This window comes from Tripterygium wilfordii, chromosome 9 (genome assembly GCF_013401445.1).
Source record: "Tripterygium wilfordii isolate XIE 37 chromosome 9, ASM1340144v1, whole genome shotgun sequence".
Taxonomy (NCBI): Eukaryota; Viridiplantae; Streptophyta; class Magnoliopsida; order Celastrales; family Celastraceae; genus Tripterygium; species Tripterygium wilfordii.
In genome coordinates this window covers 3,322,633-3,345,541 of record NC_052240.1, presented here as the reverse complement: position 1 = coordinate 3,345,541, position 22,909 = coordinate 3,322,633, and the positions used below count along the sequence as shown (strand labels likewise).

Here is a 22,909-nt window from a genome sequence, read left to right as displayed (position 1 = left end):
TCATTTAGGAATAAGAGGTCCGAGGCATGCCTCGAAGATCAAGTTGACAGTAGACGTAACTCAGTAATGTTCTGACAACAAGTTCAGTACATGTAACTCAGTACAGTTAATTGACTGAATTGAAGTGAACCTTGATTTCAATTCTTAGGGATAATCAACACATCAATCAAACTGATTAATCAAAAGGGAAACAAAAGACGTAAATTGGGGCTATCTTTTCCACTTTTACGAAAATCAATCACGCCGCTAGGCTGATTTTCATCCAGAACTATGTATCTCCAAACCACATTTCTATATATACAGAGAGAGACAGACTCACCGATGTTGACTGTTGAGAAGAACAATAGAAGAGATCCAGATTCCTTCATCATCTCTGTCACTATGAGCTTCAGAGGCACAGAAAGAGCAGTTAAAAATTGAACTCCCTTTGACCTTGATACGATGTCACGCCATAAGAGAACCATCGATTACGCTAGAGCAAAACAACCAGAACCCTCGATAATTTGTTGGGTATTACATGCTAAAATTAACAGACCAGTTCTTTTCTTGAGTTCATAATTTCTATGGTGTAGCACACAGGCAGAAAACAGAAGATAGCAATGAGAGATGAATAGAGAGAACTTGAATCCAAAAAACAGTCTAATTCACACAAAATTATAAAAGGCACGAAACAAAAGCAAACTATAATTCACACAAAATCAAGAAGGCACGAAGCCACCGCAAAACACCCCAAACTCACAAACTTACCGCAAAAAACACCCAATCCTCCGCAGGAAGCAGATCTGGAAACGAAATCGAAAAATCACAATCCCCTGCTTTCCCAAAATCAAAAGGAAACGAAGCCACCGCAAAAAAAACCCCAAATCGACTAGGAAAGAACCCTAATCGGCTGCTGAGAGAGGAGGCAAAGAGGGAAGATCCCTGCAATTTAAACGATCCAAGACTTGCCAAATAGCTGAGATATTGACAATCACCTATCCACACAAGGCCAATATTTACACTATAAGTGCATATACCTTTATGAATGCAATCCACTCTCGACTACTTCTGCTATGAAGCATCTCAACACAAACACAACTAAGGTAGATCCCTAATCCAGTCACTTTCCCATGTACTAGGAGTTCAAGTAGCTGCAGATACAGTATACAACTAACCTCTACATGATCCTTGTTTGAAAGATTAAGCTACAATCAAACTCATCCTGAGAACTTACAACAACATGGCCTGTAATTTATCATCTTGTATTCTTATGTGAGGGATAAACCATTCCATCGTACGCTCTGATCTCTAATACATTCACAGAACACAAAAATGAAGGTGCATGTGTTTTACATGCATTTAAACTAAGGCAAGAGTCCATTACCTGACTTATTAAGTTCTATTAACAGAATTGCAATATTCTTGTGGCAACTTACAGACGCAAAAATTAAAAGAAAAATGGAGGAAACACAAAAATAAAAAGCAAAAGGGAGGTCAAGAAGGGTAAATACTAAATAGATTGGTCATGTATGGATGTGGGTGTGGTAGGTTTTGTGTGTTCCATGGAATGATGAAAGAAAGTGGGTTACATTACTTCACCATATTGCCTCAACTTTATCAAACAACTACAGAGTTTGAACGACCACAGATTCAGATAACCTATTAACTCCTTAATACATTCTTCAAAGTTCAAACCAGATGAAATAGAATAAATACCAAATTCAAACCAGAAGATAGAGTCACAGACATTATAGAAATTTTCCTTTCCTGAAAGTTTTCATCACACCTAAATAAAATTGGGAAAAAAGGGCCAGCAGTTCGTAAGTTTTGTTATCCTGAACCTAGAAAACATGTTCATTAGGAGATTTGGTCTATTATATTATGCGCTTCATCTCTTCCATTGGACTGATGTGGGATTTATAGCACTAACCTCTTTCACCACTTGGTAACAGGTCCAGCACCACCAAACTTGACACTGCATAGACTTGTGGACCTACCCACTCGAATCAGGTGCTACATAGGCAATGTCAGGTTGAAGAAGACGAAAGATCATGTGGCTCAGAACTGAAAATTGTTTCTCTAAAAACACTCATACATCATCTTATTCATTCATGTTACAAGAATATACACTGCTGATTCCTAACAATTTGAAACATATCATACACAAATCTATGAAACCGAATAAAGAACAAGTTATGGAAGCCGCTAATCGTATTGATTTAGTAAGAATCAAACCGTGAATCCCGCACAATCAAACCGTGAATCTCGCACACCGTTATTGGCACCTTCAATAATCCTCAACAGCGACATGGCCTTGCTCTTTCCCTTGGTGCTTCCGCCCTCGGCGACCTCAACCACCCCCTCCACCGCGGTGGCAGCCATTTCTCTCACCTCCCTCCCAATTCTTGCACCACCAGTACTCACCAAGTTCAGCAACGCTGCCACCGCATTCTCCTTTATCCTTATGCTTGTCCCCGTCCCTACATCCAACAAATCCACAAGAACTCTCACTCCGCCAACCCTCGCGAATGCCTCCTCGCTCTCTTCGCACCCTGCCATCTGCGCCACCACGGCAGTAGCGTCCTCCACAATCCCCACTCTCCCGTCCTTCACAATCAGTGCGAACAGAGGTTGCACAACACCGAGCTCGATCATAGTGTTTCGATTCAAAGGATAAAGCGCCAGTCCAAAAAGCGCTTTTAGCGAGTCCTTGATTGATCGGGGAGGAGAATTAGGATTCTTGACGATCTGCGCAAGAGCATGTACGATGTCGCGCTTGGATCCAATAATAGGACGGTAGGAGTCGACAACAAGGAGGCTATGAAGAGTTGCCGCACATGACTGCACGGCTGCGGGCGTGGTCGAGGTGGAGGCGTGTTGAAGTGCGTGAGAGAGCGCGTCCAATAGGCCACGCGTTGAAATAAGTGACTCCCGAGACGAAATCGAAAGGTTGAGGAGCGTGGCGGCGGCGTTCTCTTGAAAATCCTGAGATTCAGAGTACAGAGTCTCTGCTAGGTAAGGGACAGCATCGGCTTCCGCAATTAAAGAGCGGCTATCCTCGTCGTGCTTCGAGATGAGCCGCAGCTCCGCTAGAGCTTCAGCTCGGGTATGCTCGGACACTGAGCTCAGCCTTGCCACGAGCGAGCGAACCGTTCTGCTCTTGACCTCCATTTCCCTTCCTCTCCGCCTGAAATCGTCGTCGTCCATAGATTGTAGATGTACGTGCCTGTATTATATTTAAAGCGTGGGGACTTCCATGAGTTTCAACACTCGACGGCGTTAACCTAACCGGTGTACATCGTAGTCTTTTTGGAATTTGTCAACGACGGCTGGCTTTTCGTGGTGACACGTGATATGGCCAAATTAGTTGGTTTTTAATTAATAATTAGTGGATAATTAACGGATGATGATTACAGGGAACAAATGAAATAAAGCCCATCGTCAAATATTGGGCCTAATGACACCGATGGTTATGGACTATTGTGGTACCAACTCCGGACCTTTTCAGCCCAAGTCAAAAGTTGGAATAAGCCCAATTATGTCCTCCTCACTTTTTTTTTTTTTTTTAAAAGCCCACAAGCCACACACTAAGCCATGCCCGATGAGCATGAAGGGCACCACAGCGGATGGAAAACTACCCAAATCTCAAACCCCCTAGTGAGAATAGAACTCTGAACCTCAAAGTTTTAGGCAGATAAACTGACCAACCAGACTATAAAACACCTGTTAGAAATTAGCATTAATAATGGCATTAATCATATAAGGTGACTGATTTGCTTAGAGACGAATCCTTCCATTTGAAGGATCCAAATTTAATTAAAATAAACTATTTTTTTAATAAACCATATGGTACCGATGTGGGATAAACGTTTATTAAATGGACTGCAAATAGCTCTGAGTTTTTGACATAATAAACGTTTATTAAAGCCTCACAAAACAAAAGTGCCCGTGACTTGGTACGGCCTATGAACTAATCATTAAAAACTTCAAATCATGACAAAAGGTAAAGAAGAAGAAAAAACACAAATAGCAAACCCCCCGTGACATAACACAATGACTATATGGTGCCAAATATAGAGGGACATAGCGGAAAAAGTTGCCAAGAATCAAGAGCAAAGCTCACGGGCAATGCCAAGCCTTGAATTGGCAACATCGTAAACAATTCTATGGTTCTGTTGCTGCATATTGGCTATCACATTCAGTACCGAATTCACATTATCCGGCGCTGCTGCCATCGCCAAGCACGAAATGCTGCCTGCGCTGCTACGGAGGAGTATGTTGTCTATTGGCAATGTCATGTTCACATCCCCTGCAAACATGAATGTGATTGTCGGAGCAACGATGGGGCCCGAGTAACATGTGTCGAATCCTCCTAGGGTTGTCACCGTTGCGTTCCTTATTCTCCTCCTGAACTCATCCCGGACTGCAATGTACGCTGGTTGGACCAATCTGGTGTACACCGTACCTACATTTATAAGACATTCGCCATTTGTATCGGCTTAATTGAATTGTATATTCATAAATTGATCGAGAATGTATATGGGGAGAGCTAGGATTAGGAAAAATGATAAACATCCCAAGAGTTTGGATCCTAGATATCCCAACTGTTGAATTGGATGCACGGAATATTCGTGAGCTTTACATGTGTCACATGGTGCATATAAAATCTTGTGCGTACAACTCAACAATTGAGATAAGTGGGATATCAGTTGGGATCCCTATCATAACTGTTAGGATTACCTGAATCAATGATCGTTCCGGCACCGGTTGTTGGATTGAAGGCAAACACACTGGCCGGGATGTCGAGGACTTTCCGGGCAACCCTAATTCCGACCATGTTGACATAGTAAAGAGATGGTCTTCTAGGATTCTTTAACAGGGGTGTATACTTGATCCTAATGGGCTGTCCAACGGGCCCAAGCCTTAACGAGCCAGAAAAGTTGAGAGACTTGAAGCTAGGCAGGCAATAAGAGAATATGGACTTGTACAGGTTCTGGGTTTGCGACAAGAGCGACAATGGGCCTCGGCTCAGGCCCAGTAGACCCTGTGGTGGGACCGACGTGCCAGTTGCCGCCTGGATGCAACCCAATGTGAAGTTGGGGATGGGGTCGGTAGCGAGTGTGATATTGTCCTGTGAGAGATTCGCTGCGATGGTGGAGCCGCCGTAGGTGAGGTTGAATGTGCACGTGCTGCCTCCGCAAGTGGGGTTCGGCACCTGCATTTTCACGTGAAACATTTTAGTCCATTGTATTTGCACCGGCACAAAGTAGACCCGTGAACCTTTTTTGGTTACCCTGCAATAATCTTATCAAATTAGCTCAAAATTAATCTAGAACTCATAAAGTATAGGTAAGATGTGAGAATAACTATTTATTTATAAGGATTAAGCTCACCCTTAATCATTAACAAGATTTTTTTCTAGGTTTGAGTGAGTTGGGCCTAGCCCATTTGCTTGTTTCTAAAGAGAAACAAAGTCGTAGAGACCTGATGTATCTACGGAAACCGAACAACTCAAAACGGACAATATTGTTAGTGTGTATAAATGTTAAATCGAATAATACTATTGCAGGATTTGAAAAGTACAAGGCAATAAAAAAAATCATAATAACTGAATCGATTGTCAAACTGATTCATTGGTCGATATTTTTAAAAAAAAATTTACTAGAACCGATCACAAAAATTTTGTTCAAAATTTACTAGAACTGATAAAAAATTGATCGATTGGTAGGTTAAATTCATGTAAAAAAATTGAAAAAAAGCCAACCGTAACCAATTGTTTATACACTATAAGTACAAATGTACGCAGTCTTACTTGTTTGCACTCGGCAGTTTGGCACCCAAGAGGCTTGAAAGTGGTGGACTTAGCGGAGTCAAACACAGTTGAAGAGCAGCCAATACAGCCAGAACAAGGAACCCAAGCAGCATCATTGCTAGTATCCAAGGCCATGAGCATGGTTTGAGCAGGGGTACCAATATTGACCCTCAAAATGTAAGTTGGGCTCTGAATGATGTTCCTGCCCCATGCAATTGGCTCTGAAGATTTCTTAGCACCCACCAAGCTAGACAAGTACTGGAGCCTGGCTTGGTCCTTGGCAAACATTTGTAGCACACTCTCACCCCAAGAAACTGGCTTTTGTGGCCTAAATGGTGAGCATGGGCTGTATATGTGGTAGACTTTGAGGGTTGAGCTTTGGTCTTTGATGTCACATTTTGGGTTAAACCCAGCTTGGGCTAGGAAGAAGAAGAGAGGGAGTGCTAGTAATAATTTTAGGAGGTGGGTCTTCATGGGCATGAGAGGAAGAATGATTTCTGATGCTTTAGTGGGAATACAAGTGTGAGAGGGGGGGTGTATATATATTGGTGTGTGGGTATAGGTGGGGGACAGTGGGGAGTATGGGGTTGTGTAGAGTGTAGAGTGTAAGAGATTCATTGGGGTGTTAATTTTGGTAAACAGACTGTATTCCATTAGCTTTTTGTGGAGGCTGGGCCTGCATAGAGATTGGGATCTTAATTTCTGTAATTTTTTTAAACAAATTTGTTATGTCACATTGTATGTTTGAAAAGGACAGATTTGGAACATGCTATATATATATATATATATATGCTAAAATACAAAGCTATATGGATTTATTCATATAAAGTCCAGTGGAAACACATATAAAAAGAAATTATATTCTCTTAGTAATCTAACAACTTGATGTTAATTTACAAGCAAATATAGCGTTATATTTGCCCTCCAAGATATATAATGATAGAGCTAGGACTTTAGGAATACCTGATTGAACCCAAATAATGAATTATTGAGGTTAAAACACATGAAGAAACCTAGGTGATGGAATTTTTAGTTAAAATGCAAACCAGGATTGCTGTTGTCTTGTAAACAAGTGGGATTCAAAGTAGTCAACCCCAAATTTGAACTTGCACTTTATGCTAACAGAAAGTATGCAAATTTTGAAGGGGAAAGAATGATAGGGCATATATATATATATATATTCCTGCACTTTTATAATAATTATGATTCCTAAATTCAAGGTTAGTTCTTGATTTTTGACTAGTATTCATGAATATTTAAGAAAAACAACAAAAAATAATAATGAAGGAAAAGAGAAGGGAGAAGGGAGAAAAAGATGAGTATCTTTTAATGGGATTTTGTTTCTTTCTTCACTGCTGGGTCTTCCAATATTGGAGGACATGGAAGAGTGTACATACAAGCATGATATGTAGTGCAGTCAAGCTCATCTCACTAACTGATCACTTCTCAATTTCTTTCTGTGGATGGTTGTGTATTAGCCAAGTCTTGTAGATAGACATTGACAGGAGTCACAGGACTGTTAGATGCCACCCTTGCACGTGATTGTGTTCAGATCATGATTTATATATATGTATGTATATATATAAAGACATGTCAATATTGTTAAAGTATAACGTGTGATTATAAAAATATTGCTTTTATGAAAATCCAACTCAGAATTTTTCGAATTCATATGATTTGATCATATAGAGATTCATCGACTAAACTATATATATATATATCATCCAAAGTGATGTAATACTAGCTCAAAGTCTTTGTATAGAAGATATTTCAGTGCTACATACGGTAATCTAATCAAATAATTAAAACCAAAACGGTTAATTAATTTATGCATCTCTTAAATATTCAGAAAAGAAAAGTAAAAAATCTCATAAATTGACCCAACTCCAAGCCACATGATAATTCCAGTATCAGATTGTAGTAATTAATTATATATTCGACACAAATTTCCAATAAAAAAAGGTGAAAAATGTAGCATGACATGAAGAATTACAGTGAAACAATGATCAGTTTAAAGTTTAAACACAGACAAGATGAGTCCAAAAAAAATTTTGCAGACAAAAACAGTAGAGTAATCTCGTGAGTATATCTGCTTATCAATTTCACAGGCCTCTTTTTATCAGTTTTGTCACATATGATTGACTCTTCTGTTTCTCTCTATATATACCTTATACAATAATAGATAGAAATTATAATATATGAGTAAATGGAAACTTAATTGTTAGAATGAAACGAGGACTCAAGTATTGAGAATCCCACGTCTAAACGATGTGAGGATCCTATTAGATTTATAAGAGCAAGACCACCTCTTTCCCTTTATAATCAGTTAGACCTTTTAGTTGAACTCAAGTACCATTAAGTGAGACTGTTTTAGGGTTCAATGAGAAATAAAGTTGTGGGGGTCCAATATATCTAACGGGAATCAGTAAACTCAAAGCGGACAATATAGTTAATTGTATGATGAGTGTGGATTTATGACATGATATCAGAGTAATTCGCTTCAATTGGACATAACTTTTACTTCACTTATTGAGTCTAACATATCTCAACTCACAAGTACAAGTTCGTAATGGTCTAATGTAAATCTCCATGTTAATAGTCTAATAACGGCCATGATGGGCCTTCATCATTAAGTTGTGCTACAATGCACAACCCGAATCTCCCCCACTCTCCTCGTTTTACTGTGACTGTTGGTTAGATCTATATCCAAACTCGTAACAAAAATTTGAGGTGTGTTTTTTGTTAAGTGATGTGCATCTTCTCTCCTATTTATTGTGAGACTTTTAAGTCTTAATGTGATTAATAGTGTTCTTTATGATTAATAGTGTTCTTTATGATATTCACTCACCCAATTAAATTGTGCCACATAAAAGAGAGGAGAAGAGATAATGATTTTGGATTGCTGGATTCTATTGTTACCATTGTGGGACTCACTCATCCAATTAAAATAACAAATCAAATACATAATATATATATTATATATATGTATATGTATTAGTATTTTCCTATTTAATTTAAAATACACCAACAACCACCATATACTGAAAAGAAAAAAAAATAGTAATAGAAAGGTACGGCGTCACGTGACCTCTCATTGCATTGAGTGACTCCGATATATCGTGTTTTGCCCGACAATTACAGAACAGAAGTACTCCACTTCGTAATTTCGTATGCGTGTTGTGTTGTCTCTCTCTTAGTCCTACCGCGTCAACCACGTCGCCACGTCACTCTGTCACTGCTCGACTTTCCCTTCACTGCAACGCCTCTTTTTTTAAAATATTGTAATTCTCAAAATACATATTATATTTTTTAAAAAATTACATATTCAGAAATCAATATAAAACTCTTTTTAACAAAATCAATTTTCGATAAAACTTACCGGTAAAATCTTAATTCAAAAAACAATAAATTCTATAATGTGCTATAAAAAACAATAGAATATATATTAAAACAATTAATTCTTGGATAAAAGAGTTGAATAAAACTATTTCATTGATTAAATCAATGAAATAAACCTGTTGGGGTACAAACTAATGGGTTACATGTCATTTTCGTATATTTTATTAATCAATTAAAATAGGAAGATATGTAATAAAAAAAAAGTAATAGGAAGATATAAATTTTTATTGAAACGTACCCGTTTTGATATTCTTTTTCAAATAAAATTATATAAAACAATATATCTTTGGTTCATTAACTTATAAGAACAATTGTTTATGGGTCTTGTGTGATATTTAATGAAATGAAAATTCATTAGTCAAAAAAGGAATAATAAAAATAAAGATTAAAAGATTAAAAGGGCGATTAGCTAGTCTCCTGCCATATGCCACCATGCCCGGGACTTGGGACCATGAAGTCATGAACCTTATTTACAAGTTGCTTCCAATTGACTTAAGTTCTATTGGCCCATTTTTTGTCAGAAAAATGGGCCTTCTATGAGCCTCACAACATGACAGCTTCCAATTGCTGAGCCACCGGAAATGGCATCCAGTCCTTTCAAGCCAAGACAAAATCATTTTGACCAAAGAAAAAAAAGAGATGGTATGATGCACCACTCTGGAAGCAAATGTCTTAACATGATGGGCACAAATTTGAAAAAGAAGAAGAAAGTAATCTATGTGGATTTCAAACCATATATTATGCATTCTTTCAACAAATTAAAAATTTTGGAAGTCCAAACATAAAAAATTCAACAGAGAAGATTCAAGTGCATTGTTTGCTTTGTGGGTTATGATTATACCTACAGATGTCATATACAAAAGTTCCCCAAGTGTGGCAGAAAAATTCACTGGCTTCAAATGTGTATCATCCCCTATATGCTTTGATATAAATGCAAGCAACCAGCGTAGCAGTTGACTAAAATAGGTAATCATTCTTGCCTATTTTTACTAGTTCTGTGTAATCATTCTTTAAAATAGAAAAAAGTAAATCATGTTTATGTAATCTGATGTAGATAGTCTAATAAGTAACCCATAAATCCAAAAAGTGCAGTCTCTTATATATCCCTAAACTATTAATATCTAACATTTTTAGTGTTATTTGGTATATTAGAGTAATCTTAGTTGGCAAACTTTGTCGACAAATGTGAATGATATATCTCCAAACTATTAATGTCTAGTATTCTTAGTGCTTAAACTATACAACAAAATAGGTCGAGGATTTTGAAGAGTTAGCTACTTTGAGAATTTTGTTAGATGACATATGTAAAATTTAAGTCAAGTGGAATTATAAGTGTAAAAATTACGTCAATTGGGATGTTTTCTAATGTCGGAATCCTTTTTGGAGATGAACGAGATAACTTTGAATAGTTGAGGGAATATTTTAAGAGTAAAAAAATTTTAAAGACAAAAATAAAATCAAAGATATAATTGAGGGACCAAATATATATTTTTACCTCTCCTAATTTGTCTTTTTTGAAAGGGAGAAAGCTCGGGTAGGGACTATTTGTTCAAAATGTGCCACGTAATCAGACAATGCCCCCCTTCCTTTATTGCTCAATGATGTTTTTTGTTGTAAGTTTTAAAAAATGGGGAAAGACAACTTTTGATCAATGAAATATTTGATCAGGTTCAACTCAGTCATCCATTTTACAAAAGTTTCAATTGAGGTATTCAAATTTCTAAACCGTTCCAATTTAAATTGAAACATTTGTAAAATGAGTGAGTTGAATCTGATCAAATATTTCGATAATCAAAAGTTGTCTTTCCCATCTAAAAAATAGATTTTTTTCTAGTTAGGATCTTATTGGACAGTCTGCAGAGAGGCAGATGAGATAGGGCAACGAGCGATAGTGCGAGTGATCAGCAGAGAGAAATGGCGGCGGCGGCGGCGACAGCGACACCCGCGATTACAGTCGCTGCAATTTGCGGGTCTCTCCGAAAAGGCTCCTACAACCGCGGCCTTATCCGTTCAGGTACATCTCTCTGTTCCCCCCCCCCTCTCTGTCTGTTTCTCCCCCATCGAGTTTTCTCGATCTGCTTGAGTCAAACTGATTCGATTCTCAGTTTCTCCCTTGTTAATTGGTTATCGTAGCAATCCAGATAACCAAAGAGTCCATACCCGGAATGGAAATCGAATACATTGACATATCGCCTCTGCCGATGCTCAACACCGATCTCGAAGTCGACGGGACTTATCCTCCGGCCGTTGAAGCTTTCCGTAAGAAGATTCTCGAAGCCGATAGCTACCTCTTCGCCTCGCCGGAGTACAATTACTCCGTCACCGGTACTCTTTCTCCTTTTCTTCTCTATGAACATAGACATTTATACAAACACATGCTGGGCATTGTTCGCTTCAAAGAATGTGTTGAGATTGAAATTAAATGGTTAAATTTAGCCGTTTGATCAAGTAAGACCCAGGCGTCTCCCTGGCACCGAACTGTCTAGAACTCTAGTTAGTAATCTTTATTTATTTGATTTTTTTTTCTTTAATTTCATTGATGAGGAACCCATATATCTTCGCAAATCGAGCTTGTGTTATTGTGATGAATTGAACTTGAACGAGAAGGATTTATGTCGAGCCAATTCAACCACCAGGCTGATTCTCCTTCGATAATCTAACGGAGGAGAAAGTTGGTGACATTGCAGACATATTGTCGTAATTATTTTTATTAAAATGATTGGGATAGAGTTGCATTGTCGGTGTCAAACATATACTAAGTCAAAAAAATTTTCTTATGATTTTAGTATTGCTTGGCTGATTACATTAGTAAATTTAGTCATTACACATCTGTTAACATCCATGGTTATAGCAGATATAGCAATTAGTAGAGTCCGTACATCTTCATATCTTAAGAAAAGTTTTGTTGGATGTGTTTACTGTAAAAAACTCCCGTGCATAAGGCTCCCGTAGTGACTGAGAGGATGTACGCAATCCTTATCCTCACATGATATGTGGAAATGTAGAAATGTTGTTTCCAGGAATTTAACCTCTAGGTTGTATCCATGCAACTCTATCACTGGACCACATACTCGCCCGTTAGACACTTTACAATTGATGAAACTTCGAGTTGTTTAATCTCTTTCGCTCTGTATTTTTCTCTGTATTACTAGGGGTTTGTAAAGCAATTTCCTTTATATTGGCTGTTGGAAATTCTTCATCATTAGCTGCTGTGTTTAGGAGATGATTAGTTGGCTCGAACAAAAATTTATTGTAGAGATTGTTTCTAGGTCGATTCATATAAGTTATATTTTTATTCACTAATACCCATCTCTGCTTATAATGTATGTTAGGACCTCTGAAGAATGCGATTGACTGGGCTTCTAGGTCACCGAATGTTTGGGCTGATAAAGCTGCTGCCATTGTGAGTGCTGGAGGAGGTTTTGGAGGTGGACGTGCACAGTATCATCTTCGCCAAATTGGAGTCTATCTTGATCTTCACTTCATTAACAAACCCGAGTTTTTCTTGAATGCATTCCAGCCACCATTGAAGTTTGATAGTGATGGTAACTTGATTGATGAAGAGGCTAAGGAGAAGCTACAGAAAGTGCTGCTATCGTTACAGGAATTTACTCTTCGTCTCCAAGGTAAGTGCTGAAGACTGACGCAGTGTGTGAGACTGGAGCTCTATTGTTGTTGCATCAACATGTGCATTGGATTGGAATATTGGATTGTATTCAGCCCTTATTTGGTTTCATGTTTATGTCCGGCCCGTGAATCTGAAAATTTATGGCTTGCCCCGCTTAGTATCCAAAGGTCGGGCCTGATGGGCCCTGCGGGCCCGGCCTTGAATAAAAACATGAAGGATTGTGTTTGGGCAAGTTCGAATTGGGGATAAATACATGGTAAACCTAGGTGAGGGATGCCCTTAACCTACCCCAATCCCTTATTTTAAATACCAAAAATTATCATTTGTATGACATCAATCAAATTGAATATCTTAGCAATGTTTAATCGAGTCACTTAACTCATCTTGTTTACAATTTATGTAATTTCCCATTATATATTTTTGCAAAATCTACATCCATGACTTTAAAATTGTGAAGAAAAAAAAAACAAACCCTAGAATGCAATTTGTTCCAACTTCCAAGCAGTTATCAGATTCGGTTTGGTTTGTCGGTCAAACCGGTTCAATCGGTATGTTTATAGTAATGCCAAATCGATTCTCATGTTAACCGGAAATGCCAAATCGATTCTCATGTTAACCGGAACAAGCAAATGACTCGTTAAAACCCACAAAAAATCGTGATTAACTATCTGAAACCACGACCTTTGAAACCCGCGGTTTACTTATGGGCTTAAGTTATCACTAATCACTTGTGGGGCCTAGCCAATGTCGTAAGATTTTATGGTTTTATAGTTCAAAAATGTTAGATATCCTAGTAAAAAGCATCTCAATCATCCCAGTAGTGAATCTTGTCCTTTGATTGATGTAAGTGCTCACAAAACCTTATGATTGAACCAAAGAGTGACACATCCACCACTGAGATATTTTTTATTGGGATCCCTATCACTTCTGAATGCTCTCAATTTCGTTGGGTGTCGGTTGTGGCAATTTCGTTGGGTGTCGGTTGTGGCCCTTGTGAATGTGGGATTGTTAAGGGATCAATGCCACTATTATAGTCAATTATTACACGCGTCAAAGGGCAAATCCCTTGGAGATCCGTAAAAGCTAAAGTCCTAGTTTTCAATTAACCTTGTCAAGTTGTTCAAGTCATTCCTTAATCATGAATATTCTTATACAGACAATTCTTATTATAGACTTAGCAAGGAATGATGTCTAACCATTGAATCAAAAGTAATTTTCAAGGATATATGTACAAGACATGCATGAACGAGCAGCCACATTTGACATTTTTGGAGGGCCTTTAGTCCAGAACCTCAATCTCTTTCACAAGACAAACCACACCACTATAAACTTAAGGGGTCTAGATGATAAAATTTAAAATATAGGGGTATTTTGTTTTTGAGAGGGAAATAAAGGGTTTTTTCTTACAATTTATCAGAAATAGTGTTTGTTTTTATTGGACAGTCTGCACTCTGCAGACGCAGACAGGGCAGCGAGCAATAGACGCATAGTGCGAGTGGTCAGCAGAGACAATTCTTATATATATTGGTAGGAGACTTGGCAAGGCATGATGTCTAAGCATTGGACCAAATGTAATTTTCATGGATATATGTACAAGACATGCATGAACGAGCAGGCCACATTTGACATTTTTGGGTCCAGAACCTCTCTCTTTTACAAGACAACCCACACCACTATAAACTTAAGGGGTCTAGATGATAAAATTTAAAATATAGAGGCATTTTGTTTTTTAGAGGGAAATAAAAGGGTTGGTTATAATTTATCAAAACTGGTTTTTGTTTTTGTTTTTATAGGACAGTCTGCACCCGGCAGACGCAGACAGGGCAGCGAGCAGTAGACGCATAGGGCGAGTGGTCAGCAGAGATAAATGGCGGCGGCGGCAGAGACACCCCTGATTAGAGTCGCTGCAATTTGCGGATCTCTCCGAAAAGGCTCCTACAACCGCGGCCTTATCCGTTCAGGTACCCGTACATCTCTTTCTCTCTCTCTTTCTCTTTCTCCCCATCGTGTTTTCTCTATCTCCTTGAGCCAAATGATTCGATTCTCTGTTTCTCCCTTCTTAATTGATTATCGTAGCAATCGACATAACCAAAGAGTCCATACCCAGAATGGAAATCGAATACGTTGACATATCGGCTCTCCCGATGCTCAACACCGATCTCGAAGTCGACGGGACTTATCCTCCGGCCGTTGAAGCTTTCCGTAAGAAGATTCTCGAAGCCGATAGCTATCTCTTCGCCTCGCCGGAGTACAATTACTCCGTCACCGGTACTCTTTCTCTTTTTCTTCTTTATGAGCACATGCATTCATAGGGTGGTAAAAAATGGGTTTAAGGTGGAACAACATCATGTGGGTGGCGTATCTTTTTTGTTTTTGAAAAGGTCAGGACCACATATATATATATTCATCAACTCATCGATTCAAAGAATATGAGGCCAAAATTGACACTCGGGCCACCAATAGATAGAATGAAACAAGCCTAAAAAGGTAGACTATATCAACATACTATAATCAAAATTGCTAGAGAAAGAAAACTATAATAACCGTCTAAGTCAGTACTCATGGTGACCATGTTGCTGCCAACTCTCCCATTATTATCGTATAGTTCTTAAAGTCTAATTCTAAAAAAATATTACTTAAATATGACTCTTCTAACATTTTGAGATGTAAAATCATGAATTACTTTAATATAATCAATTTTTTTCGTCAAATCACATTCAATAGACAATATAACTAACTCATTTAACATTTCTTACGACATGGTGGATCGAATATATGATTTTATCAACTTTAATTTTGAAAAATTTCTCTCTACGGAGGCTACCGTTACTGGAATAGTTAACAATATTCTATCTGCAATCCATGCATTTGGAAAACCACCATCTATTGTTTGCAAATAATTTAATATTTCAATTGGCTTTTTAATTTCTTTGGATAAAATGTTACACTAAACTTTTATTTCTAAATCTAAATCTCTTCCATCAATATCATAAAAAGTGTCACACTTCAAAAAATCTTTTGATTTTTGAAGAGGCTTTTGATTTTTTTTTTCTTAATTTCTTTATGGACTAGTCTAACTTCTAAGAGTCTAAAGCCTAAAATGGTCTTTCTCACTTTGTAATTGGGTTGGACTCCTCATTTTTATTAGTTTGTTTTAATTCTCAATTCCTTTTGGGGTTTATAAATAATATTTATAGCTTTAAAATAGGTTTGGGGTTGGTTTTAAAATAAACTATCCTATAACTAAAAAATTTCAAAATTGGGGGCTCTGGGCAAGGGCCCAACTCACCCAGGCCCAGGGCCACCCCCTGCATCATGTGTTTAGAATCCAAACCCAAATTGAACTTCGTTCATACTTATTGAGCAAACTCATATTAGTTTAATTATGGATGATAACCTAATTTGGGTTAGGGTTTTGACAAGATTTATATGTTTGGATCTTGACCCGTTTTTAAACCGGATAAAAATTTTATATCAAATTTCGGACATATAACTTTTATTCAAACTTGATCTAATCCGGATGGATAAAATTTAGTCATCCATCCGGACCGAACATAATTTTACCGCTTCAAGGGATTTATACAAACGCATGCTGGGTGGTTTTCGCTTCAATGAGTGTATTGAGATCGAACGTAAATGGTTTTGCTGCCTCTTACAATTGATGATGCTTGAAGTTGTTTAATCTCCTTCAATCTGCATTTTTGTAAAGAAAATTCCTTTCTATTGGCTGTTGGAAACTCATCTTCATCATCATTAGCTGTGTTAAAGATCACCTCCTACATTAGTTAGCTAGGACAAAAACTTGTTGCAGAGACTGGTTCCAGGTTGATTCATCCAAGTTATATTTTTATACACTAATATTACTTAATTTTGCAATCAATTACTTTTATTGAAGTGGGAAACACCTATATATAGCTATTACATTGGTTTACAATCAATGATCTACGTAATTACAATCTCTATCAAAGTCACTATCAAAGTCAACAATTGAGGCATCAATTAGTCAACAATTGAGGCATCAATTAGTCAACAATTGAGGCATCAATTATGAACTTAGACAAATCAATATTGATTGCCGAATCTTCAATTAAGGAAAGTCTTCAATCAATATTGAGTTTGTCAATAAAGTATTCAATCAATAAAGTAAATCTTGGGTAAATCTTTGACTCTATTCAACACTCCCCCTCAAGGTGGTGCATAGACATCGTACATGCCCAGCTTGACAAGTGAATCAGCAAACACTGAATTTGACACTCCCTTGGTTAACACATCAGCCAACTGATCTTCGGTCTTCATATACGGAACTTCAATTATTTTTTCTTCTAACTTTTCATACACGAAATTCCTATCAATTTCCACATGTTTAGTCCGATCATGTTGCACTGGGTTCTCAGCAATTTTAATTGCTGACTGATTATCACAATACAATTTCATTGGTCTTTTAATGGACAAACTCAGCTCCCCCATAAGCCGTTTGAGCCATAACAACTCACAAATACCTTTCACCATTGCTCTGTATTCGGCTTCTGCACTAGACAATGAGACAACTTTTTGCTTTTTACTTCTCCAAGTAACCAGATTTCCTCCAACAAAAGTTAAATACCCAGTGGTTGATCTTCTTCGGTCTCCTTTACCTGCCCAATCTGAGTCGGTATAGCCCCATACGTCTGCATGCCCATTCTTAGAAAAAAGTAAGCCTTTTCCCGGTGCAGATTTTAAATATCTCAGAATTCTAATAACTGCATCCATATGTTGTTTACCAGGATTGTGCATAAATCTACTCACAACACTGACCGCATATGCAATATCAGGCCTCGTATGAGACAAATAGATTAAACGCCCAACTAACCTTTGATATCGTAATTTGTCTATTGAAGTTTGATTCGAAGACTCTTCCAATCCATAATTTTGTTCCATAGGAGATCCAATTGGCTGACATCCAAGCATACCAGTTTCTGTTAATAAGTCAAGCACATACTTTCGTTGGGATAAAAATATTCCTTGCTCAGAACGAACAACTTCAATGCCCAAAAAATATTTTAATCCTCCCAAATCCTTCATATCAAATTCAGTTGACAAATAGTCTCTCAGTTTACGCATTTCTTCAGAATCATTGCCTGTCACTACCATGTCGTCAACATAAATAATGAGAGCCGTTAATTTATGACCAACTCCTTTCAAAAATAAAGTGTGATCTGCATTACTTTGCTTATAGCCGAATCTTCTCATAGCAAGTCGGAATCGACCAAACCAAGCTCGAGGAGATTGTTTCAACCCGTATAAGGCTTTCTTCAGTTTACACACGACACTTTGATCACCTGGAGCTTCATATCCTGGGGGTAGAGACATATAAACTTCTTCCTGTAGCTCACCATGTAAAAAAGCATTTTTTACATCATATTGTTGTAGAGGCCAATCAAAATTTGCAGCTAGGGATATTAGGACTCGAACCGTATTAATTTTTGCAACAGGAGCAAACGTTTCCTGATAATCAACCCCATACGTCTGGGTGAATCCTTTAGCCACAAGTCTAGCTTTATACCTATCAACCGAACCATCAGGCTTGCACTTGACGGTGTACACCCACCTACAACCAACAGCTTTTTTTCCTTTCGGCAACTCCACCAATTCCCAAGTTTGATTTTTCTCAAGTGTTGTCATCTCCTCAGTCATTGCAGTTGCCCATTTTGGATCCAACAACGCCTCTTGCACTTTAGTAGGAATATCTATGACAGTCATATTACTGACAAAGCTTCGACATTCCTTTGACAGTCGGTGAGTGGATGCATACTGAGCAATAGGATATTTCACTTTTCGCACAACCTCTGGTGAAAATCTATCTGGTGGAACACCACGAGTACTTCTTGGTGGGAGTACGTATCTGTCAGTTTCAATCGAGACACAAGTATTATCACAAATATTGTTAGTATTAACATCAGACTCAATGCTTACCTCAGGAGGATCTGTACGAGGAGTATCGGAAGTGGGTACTAGCGAAGATGAGAGAGAGGGAGCTTCAGCAACAGTATCGGCAACACACAGTGGATCAGGAAACAACTCCATCCAATTTGGAGCTTCAACAACAGTATCACCACTCGGGCCCGGAAGCGTGGAATTAGGTGAAGAAAAAAACATTTCATGTTCAGAAAAGGTGACATTCATAGTAACATAGAACTTACTTGTAGGAGGATGAAAACAACGATAACCCTTTTGTGAAGGATGATAACCGACAAATACACACTTGAGGGCACAAGGATCAAGTTTCGTGCGGAGATGTTTCTGTAAATGTACAAACACAACACAACCAAACACCCGGGGAGGAAGTGTGAGGTGCGATGGCAGTGTTACATAGGATGCCAATTTATCAAGTGGTGTCTGAAATTGTAGAACACGAGTGGGTACCCTATTCAAAAGATATACAGCTGTGGTAACAGCTTCTTCCCAAAAACGTGGTGCCATGTGGGCTCCAATAAGGGCAGCACGTGTAATCTCCAAAATTTGTCTGTTTCGGCGCTCAGCAACACCATTCTGTTGTGGTGTATAAGGACAAGTGGTTTCATGCAAAATTCCATGAGTCTGAAAATAAGCTTGTAACTCCTGATTTACAAATTCACCACCATTATCAGATCGAAGAACTTGTAAATTAGTAGAGAATTGTGTTTTGATCATGGTATGAAACGTGCGGAAGCAAGCAGCCACATCACTCTTATGACGCATAAGGTAAAGCCAAGTCATACGAGTGCAATCATCAATAAATAATACAAACCATCTAAAGCCAGTAGAAGTAGTAACAGGGGCAGGTCCCCAAACATCCGAATGAACCAATGCAAAAGGCACAACTCTTTTATTAGTACTATCAGAATAAGTAGCACGATGACTCTTGGCCAAAACACATGTATCACACTGAAAATTGGAAGGTTCACATGTAGAAAATAAAGTAGGAAATAAATATTTCAAGTACCCAAAGGAGACATGACCCAAACGATGATGCCATAACCGAATCTGATCTTCTGATGCCCTAGATGACCCTTTTGCTGATAGAGATCGTCCCATACTAACATCTTCCACATAATATAATCACTCTCTCTTAGTACCACGCCCAATTATCTCCCCGCTGCAGAGATCCTGAAGGAAACAAAAAGTAGGATACATTAATACTAAACAATTTAGTTGTGTAGTAACTTGTGGCACAGATAAAAGATTATTGGAAAGAGCAGGAATCAATAAAGTGTGCTCCAAGGATAATGAAGGAGTTAAGTTAACCCTTCCAGCGCCCGTAACCGGATATGAAACACCATTGGCATTGGTGACAGTAGAGCAATTTGGTAAACAAGCATCATGTAATAAGGACGCATCAAAGGTCATATGATTAGTCGCACCAGAGTCAAGAATCCAACCGGGATCTTTTTCAGAATTTGTTGCAAGAAGGGCTAGACCAACACTACCTGACTGTTGGAGAAGAGTAGGATCTACCACAGAGTGAGTGATATCAACTGGAGTAGTGGAAGCCATGGTATCCATTGAAGATGGAGTCGGTGCCATTGGGACTGTAGGTGAGGTGCATAGCGCAACTTTACCACCTTTTCGAGCTTGTAATCGCTCTTTGTGAGCCTGCCACCACTCGGGATATCCATGCTTTTTGAAGCAAGTATCTACAATATGTTTGGTGCTGCCGCAATGAGTACATTTACCACCAGTAGGTACTGACAGTGACAAAGAACTTGTTGGAGTTCCATATTTTCGAACTGCCATAGCCATCTGAGGAACTTCTGAAGACATCATTGTATTCCGGCGAAGTTCTTCACGTCTCACAGTTGAGAAAGCATTATCAGGTCCAGGTAGAGGATTAGTACGAAGAATATCTCCCCGAACAGAATCATATATATCATCAAGCCCAGCCAAAAAAGAATAGACTCGATCTTCATCAATTTCAGCCATTCGAGTCTTAATCACATCTGGCTGAGTAAAGGTAATTGGACGACGATGATCAAGCTCCTGCCAAATAACCTTAAGATCGGAATAGTATGCAGCCACAGGTCGCCCTGCCTGCTTAGTTGCCATAGCTTTTCGAGACAGATCATACAAAATAGATTTATCAGCACCCTCAAAATATGTTTGAGACACAGCATCCCAAACATCATTCGCAGTGGGTAAACGAATAAAAAGATTCATTATATCGGCCTCCATAGAGCCAATAAGCCAGCCTTTTACAGTAGCATCCTCCATCATCCACTTGTTATATGTATAGTCACTAACAGTAGGTTTCGAGGTCGTACCTTTGAGATATTCCATCTTTCCTCGTCCAGCAACGAACATAGTAACCACCTGAGACCAAAGAGTGAAATTTGAGTCATTCAGTTTGATCCCATAAGGAATAGAGGTTGGTTCTTGAGTTGGCGTCACCACAGGTGGAACTATAAGAGCACCGGATTCAGCCATGAGTTGTTTGTAATTTCTGGATGAGATTCTGGTTCAATGGTGCAATCGGCACCTGTTATGGACGAAGCAATCGGCTTCTGTCGGATGGTTGGAGCAGTCGGCCCCTAGTAGCTACGGTGATGGAGAGGTAGTATGTTAAGAGAACCTTGCTCCGATACCAACTTAATTTTGCAATCAATTACTTTTATTGAAGTGGGAAACACCTATATATAGCTATTACATTGGTTTACAATCAATGATCTACGTAATTACAATCTCTATCAAAGTCACTATCAAAGTCAACAATTGAGGCATCAATTAGTCAACAATTGAGGCATCAATTAGTCAACAATTGAGGCATCAATTATGAACTTAGACAAATCAATATTGATTGCCGAATCTTCAATTAAGGAAAGTCTTCAATCAATATTGAGTTTGTCAATAAAGTCTTCAATCAATAAAGTAAATCTTGGGTAAATCTTTGACTCTATTCAACAATATTAACCCATCTCTGCTTGTAATGTATGGTACTAGCACCTCTGAAGAATGCGATTGACTGGGCGTCTAGGTCACCGAATGTTTGGGCTGATAAAGCTGCTGCCATTGTGAGTGCTGGAGGTGGTTTTGGAGGTGGACTTGCACAGTACCATCTTCGCCGAATCGGAGTCTTTCTTGATCTTCACTTCATCAACAAACCCGAGTTTGTCTTGAATGCATTCCAGCCTCCATTGAAGTTTGATAGTGATGGTAACTTGATTGATGAAGCGGCTAAGGAGAAGCTACAGAAAGTGCTGCTATCGTTACAGGCATTTACTCTGCGCCTCCAAGGTGGTAAAGTGCTGAAGTAGTCCGTGTGCGACTGGAACTCTATTGTTGTTGTTGTTGTTGTTGTTGTTGTTGTGTATCAACTATCAACATGATTTGCATTGTATTGGAATATTGGATTGTATTCAGACCTTATTATTACGTTTCATGTTTATTTCCGGCCCGTGAATCTGAGAACCTACAGCCCGGCCCACTTAGTAGGGTCGGGCCTGACCTGACGGATCACGCGGTCCGGCCTTGAATAAAAACATGAAGGATTCTTCATAATAAACCTTAAGGGTGCGTTTGGTATGGGGGTAAGAATTTAAAGGTATAATTTGTTACCCATGTAAATGTTACAAGGGTAATAACAATTATGGAGAATAAGTGTTACCCTTGTTTGGTAAAGAAGGGTAAAATTTACCCAAGTATTCATTACTCTTGTTTGTTACGACTATACATTATTGGTGTAATACAATTACCCTTGTTTGTTATTATTGTAATGAACCAAACTAGAAAAAAGTGAGATTATGTTTTTTATTGTTACAACTATCATGTACCAAAATTTTAAAAATATAGATACGTATGCATATATATACACACACAGCCAGACATATATATATATATATATAACAACAATTGTTAACAATTTTTGTATATATATATGTGTGTATGTATATGTGTGTGTATACATAAATATACATATTTATGTATATACATAAATATACATATTTATGTATATACATATATAGATATACATACATATACATACATATATATATATACATATTTATGTATATACATACATATATATACATACATATATATATATGTCTATATGTGTCTGTGCTTATGTATATGTGTGTGTA

General features: G+C 38.2%; 4 protein-coding genes across 4 annotated transcripts; 2 read left to right on the top strand and 2 right to left on the bottom strand.

The window, feature by feature from the left end:
* Nucleotides 1-2,031: 2,031 nt before the first annotated feature.
* On the bottom strand, nt 2,032-3,268 carry LOC120006563 (U-box domain-containing protein 11-like). The gene has a single exon (XM_038856631.1). The coding sequence runs from the start codon at nt 3,184-3,186 to the stop codon at nt 2,209-2,211; it is 978 nt and encodes a 325-aa protein (XP_038712559.1). The 5' UTR covers nt 3,187-3,268; the 3' UTR covers nt 2,032-2,208.
* A 606-nt stretch (nt 3,269-3,874) lies between these two features.
* LOC120004802 (aspartyl protease AED3-like) lies at nt 3,875-6,312 on the bottom strand. Its single transcript, XM_038854109.1, has 3 exons — nt 5,792-6,312; nt 4,720-5,194; nt 3,875-4,444 (listed from the first exon to the last, which is right to left on the bottom strand). Exons 1-3 carry the CDS (start codon nt 6,269-6,271, stop codon nt 4,086-4,088), a joined length of 1,314 nt encoding a protein of 437 aa, XP_038710037.1. The 5' UTR covers nt 6,272-6,312; the 3' UTR covers nt 3,875-4,085.
* A 4,722-nt stretch (nt 6,313-11,034) lies between these two features.
* On the top strand, nt 11,035-13,176 carry LOC120006264 (NAD(P)H:quinone oxidoreductase-like). Its single transcript, XM_038856237.1, has 3 exons — nt 11,035-11,204; nt 11,324-11,515; nt 12,523-13,176. Exons 1-3 carry the CDS (start codon nt 11,105-11,107, stop codon nt 12,825-12,827), a joined length of 597 nt encoding a protein of 198 aa, XP_038712165.1. The 5' UTR covers nt 11,035-11,104; the 3' UTR covers nt 12,828-13,176.
* A 1,441-nt stretch (nt 13,177-14,617) lies between these two features.
* LOC120006263 (NADPH:quinone oxidoreductase-like) lies at nt 14,618-22,332 on the top strand. The gene is made up of 3 exons (XM_038856236.1): nt 14,618-14,779; nt 14,895-15,086; nt 21,771-22,332. Exons 1-3 carry the CDS (start codon nt 14,686-14,688, stop codon nt 22,082-22,084), a joined length of 600 nt encoding a protein of 199 aa, XP_038712164.1. The 5' UTR covers nt 14,618-14,685; the 3' UTR covers nt 22,085-22,332.
* Nucleotides 22,333-22,909: the final 577 nt, after the last annotated feature.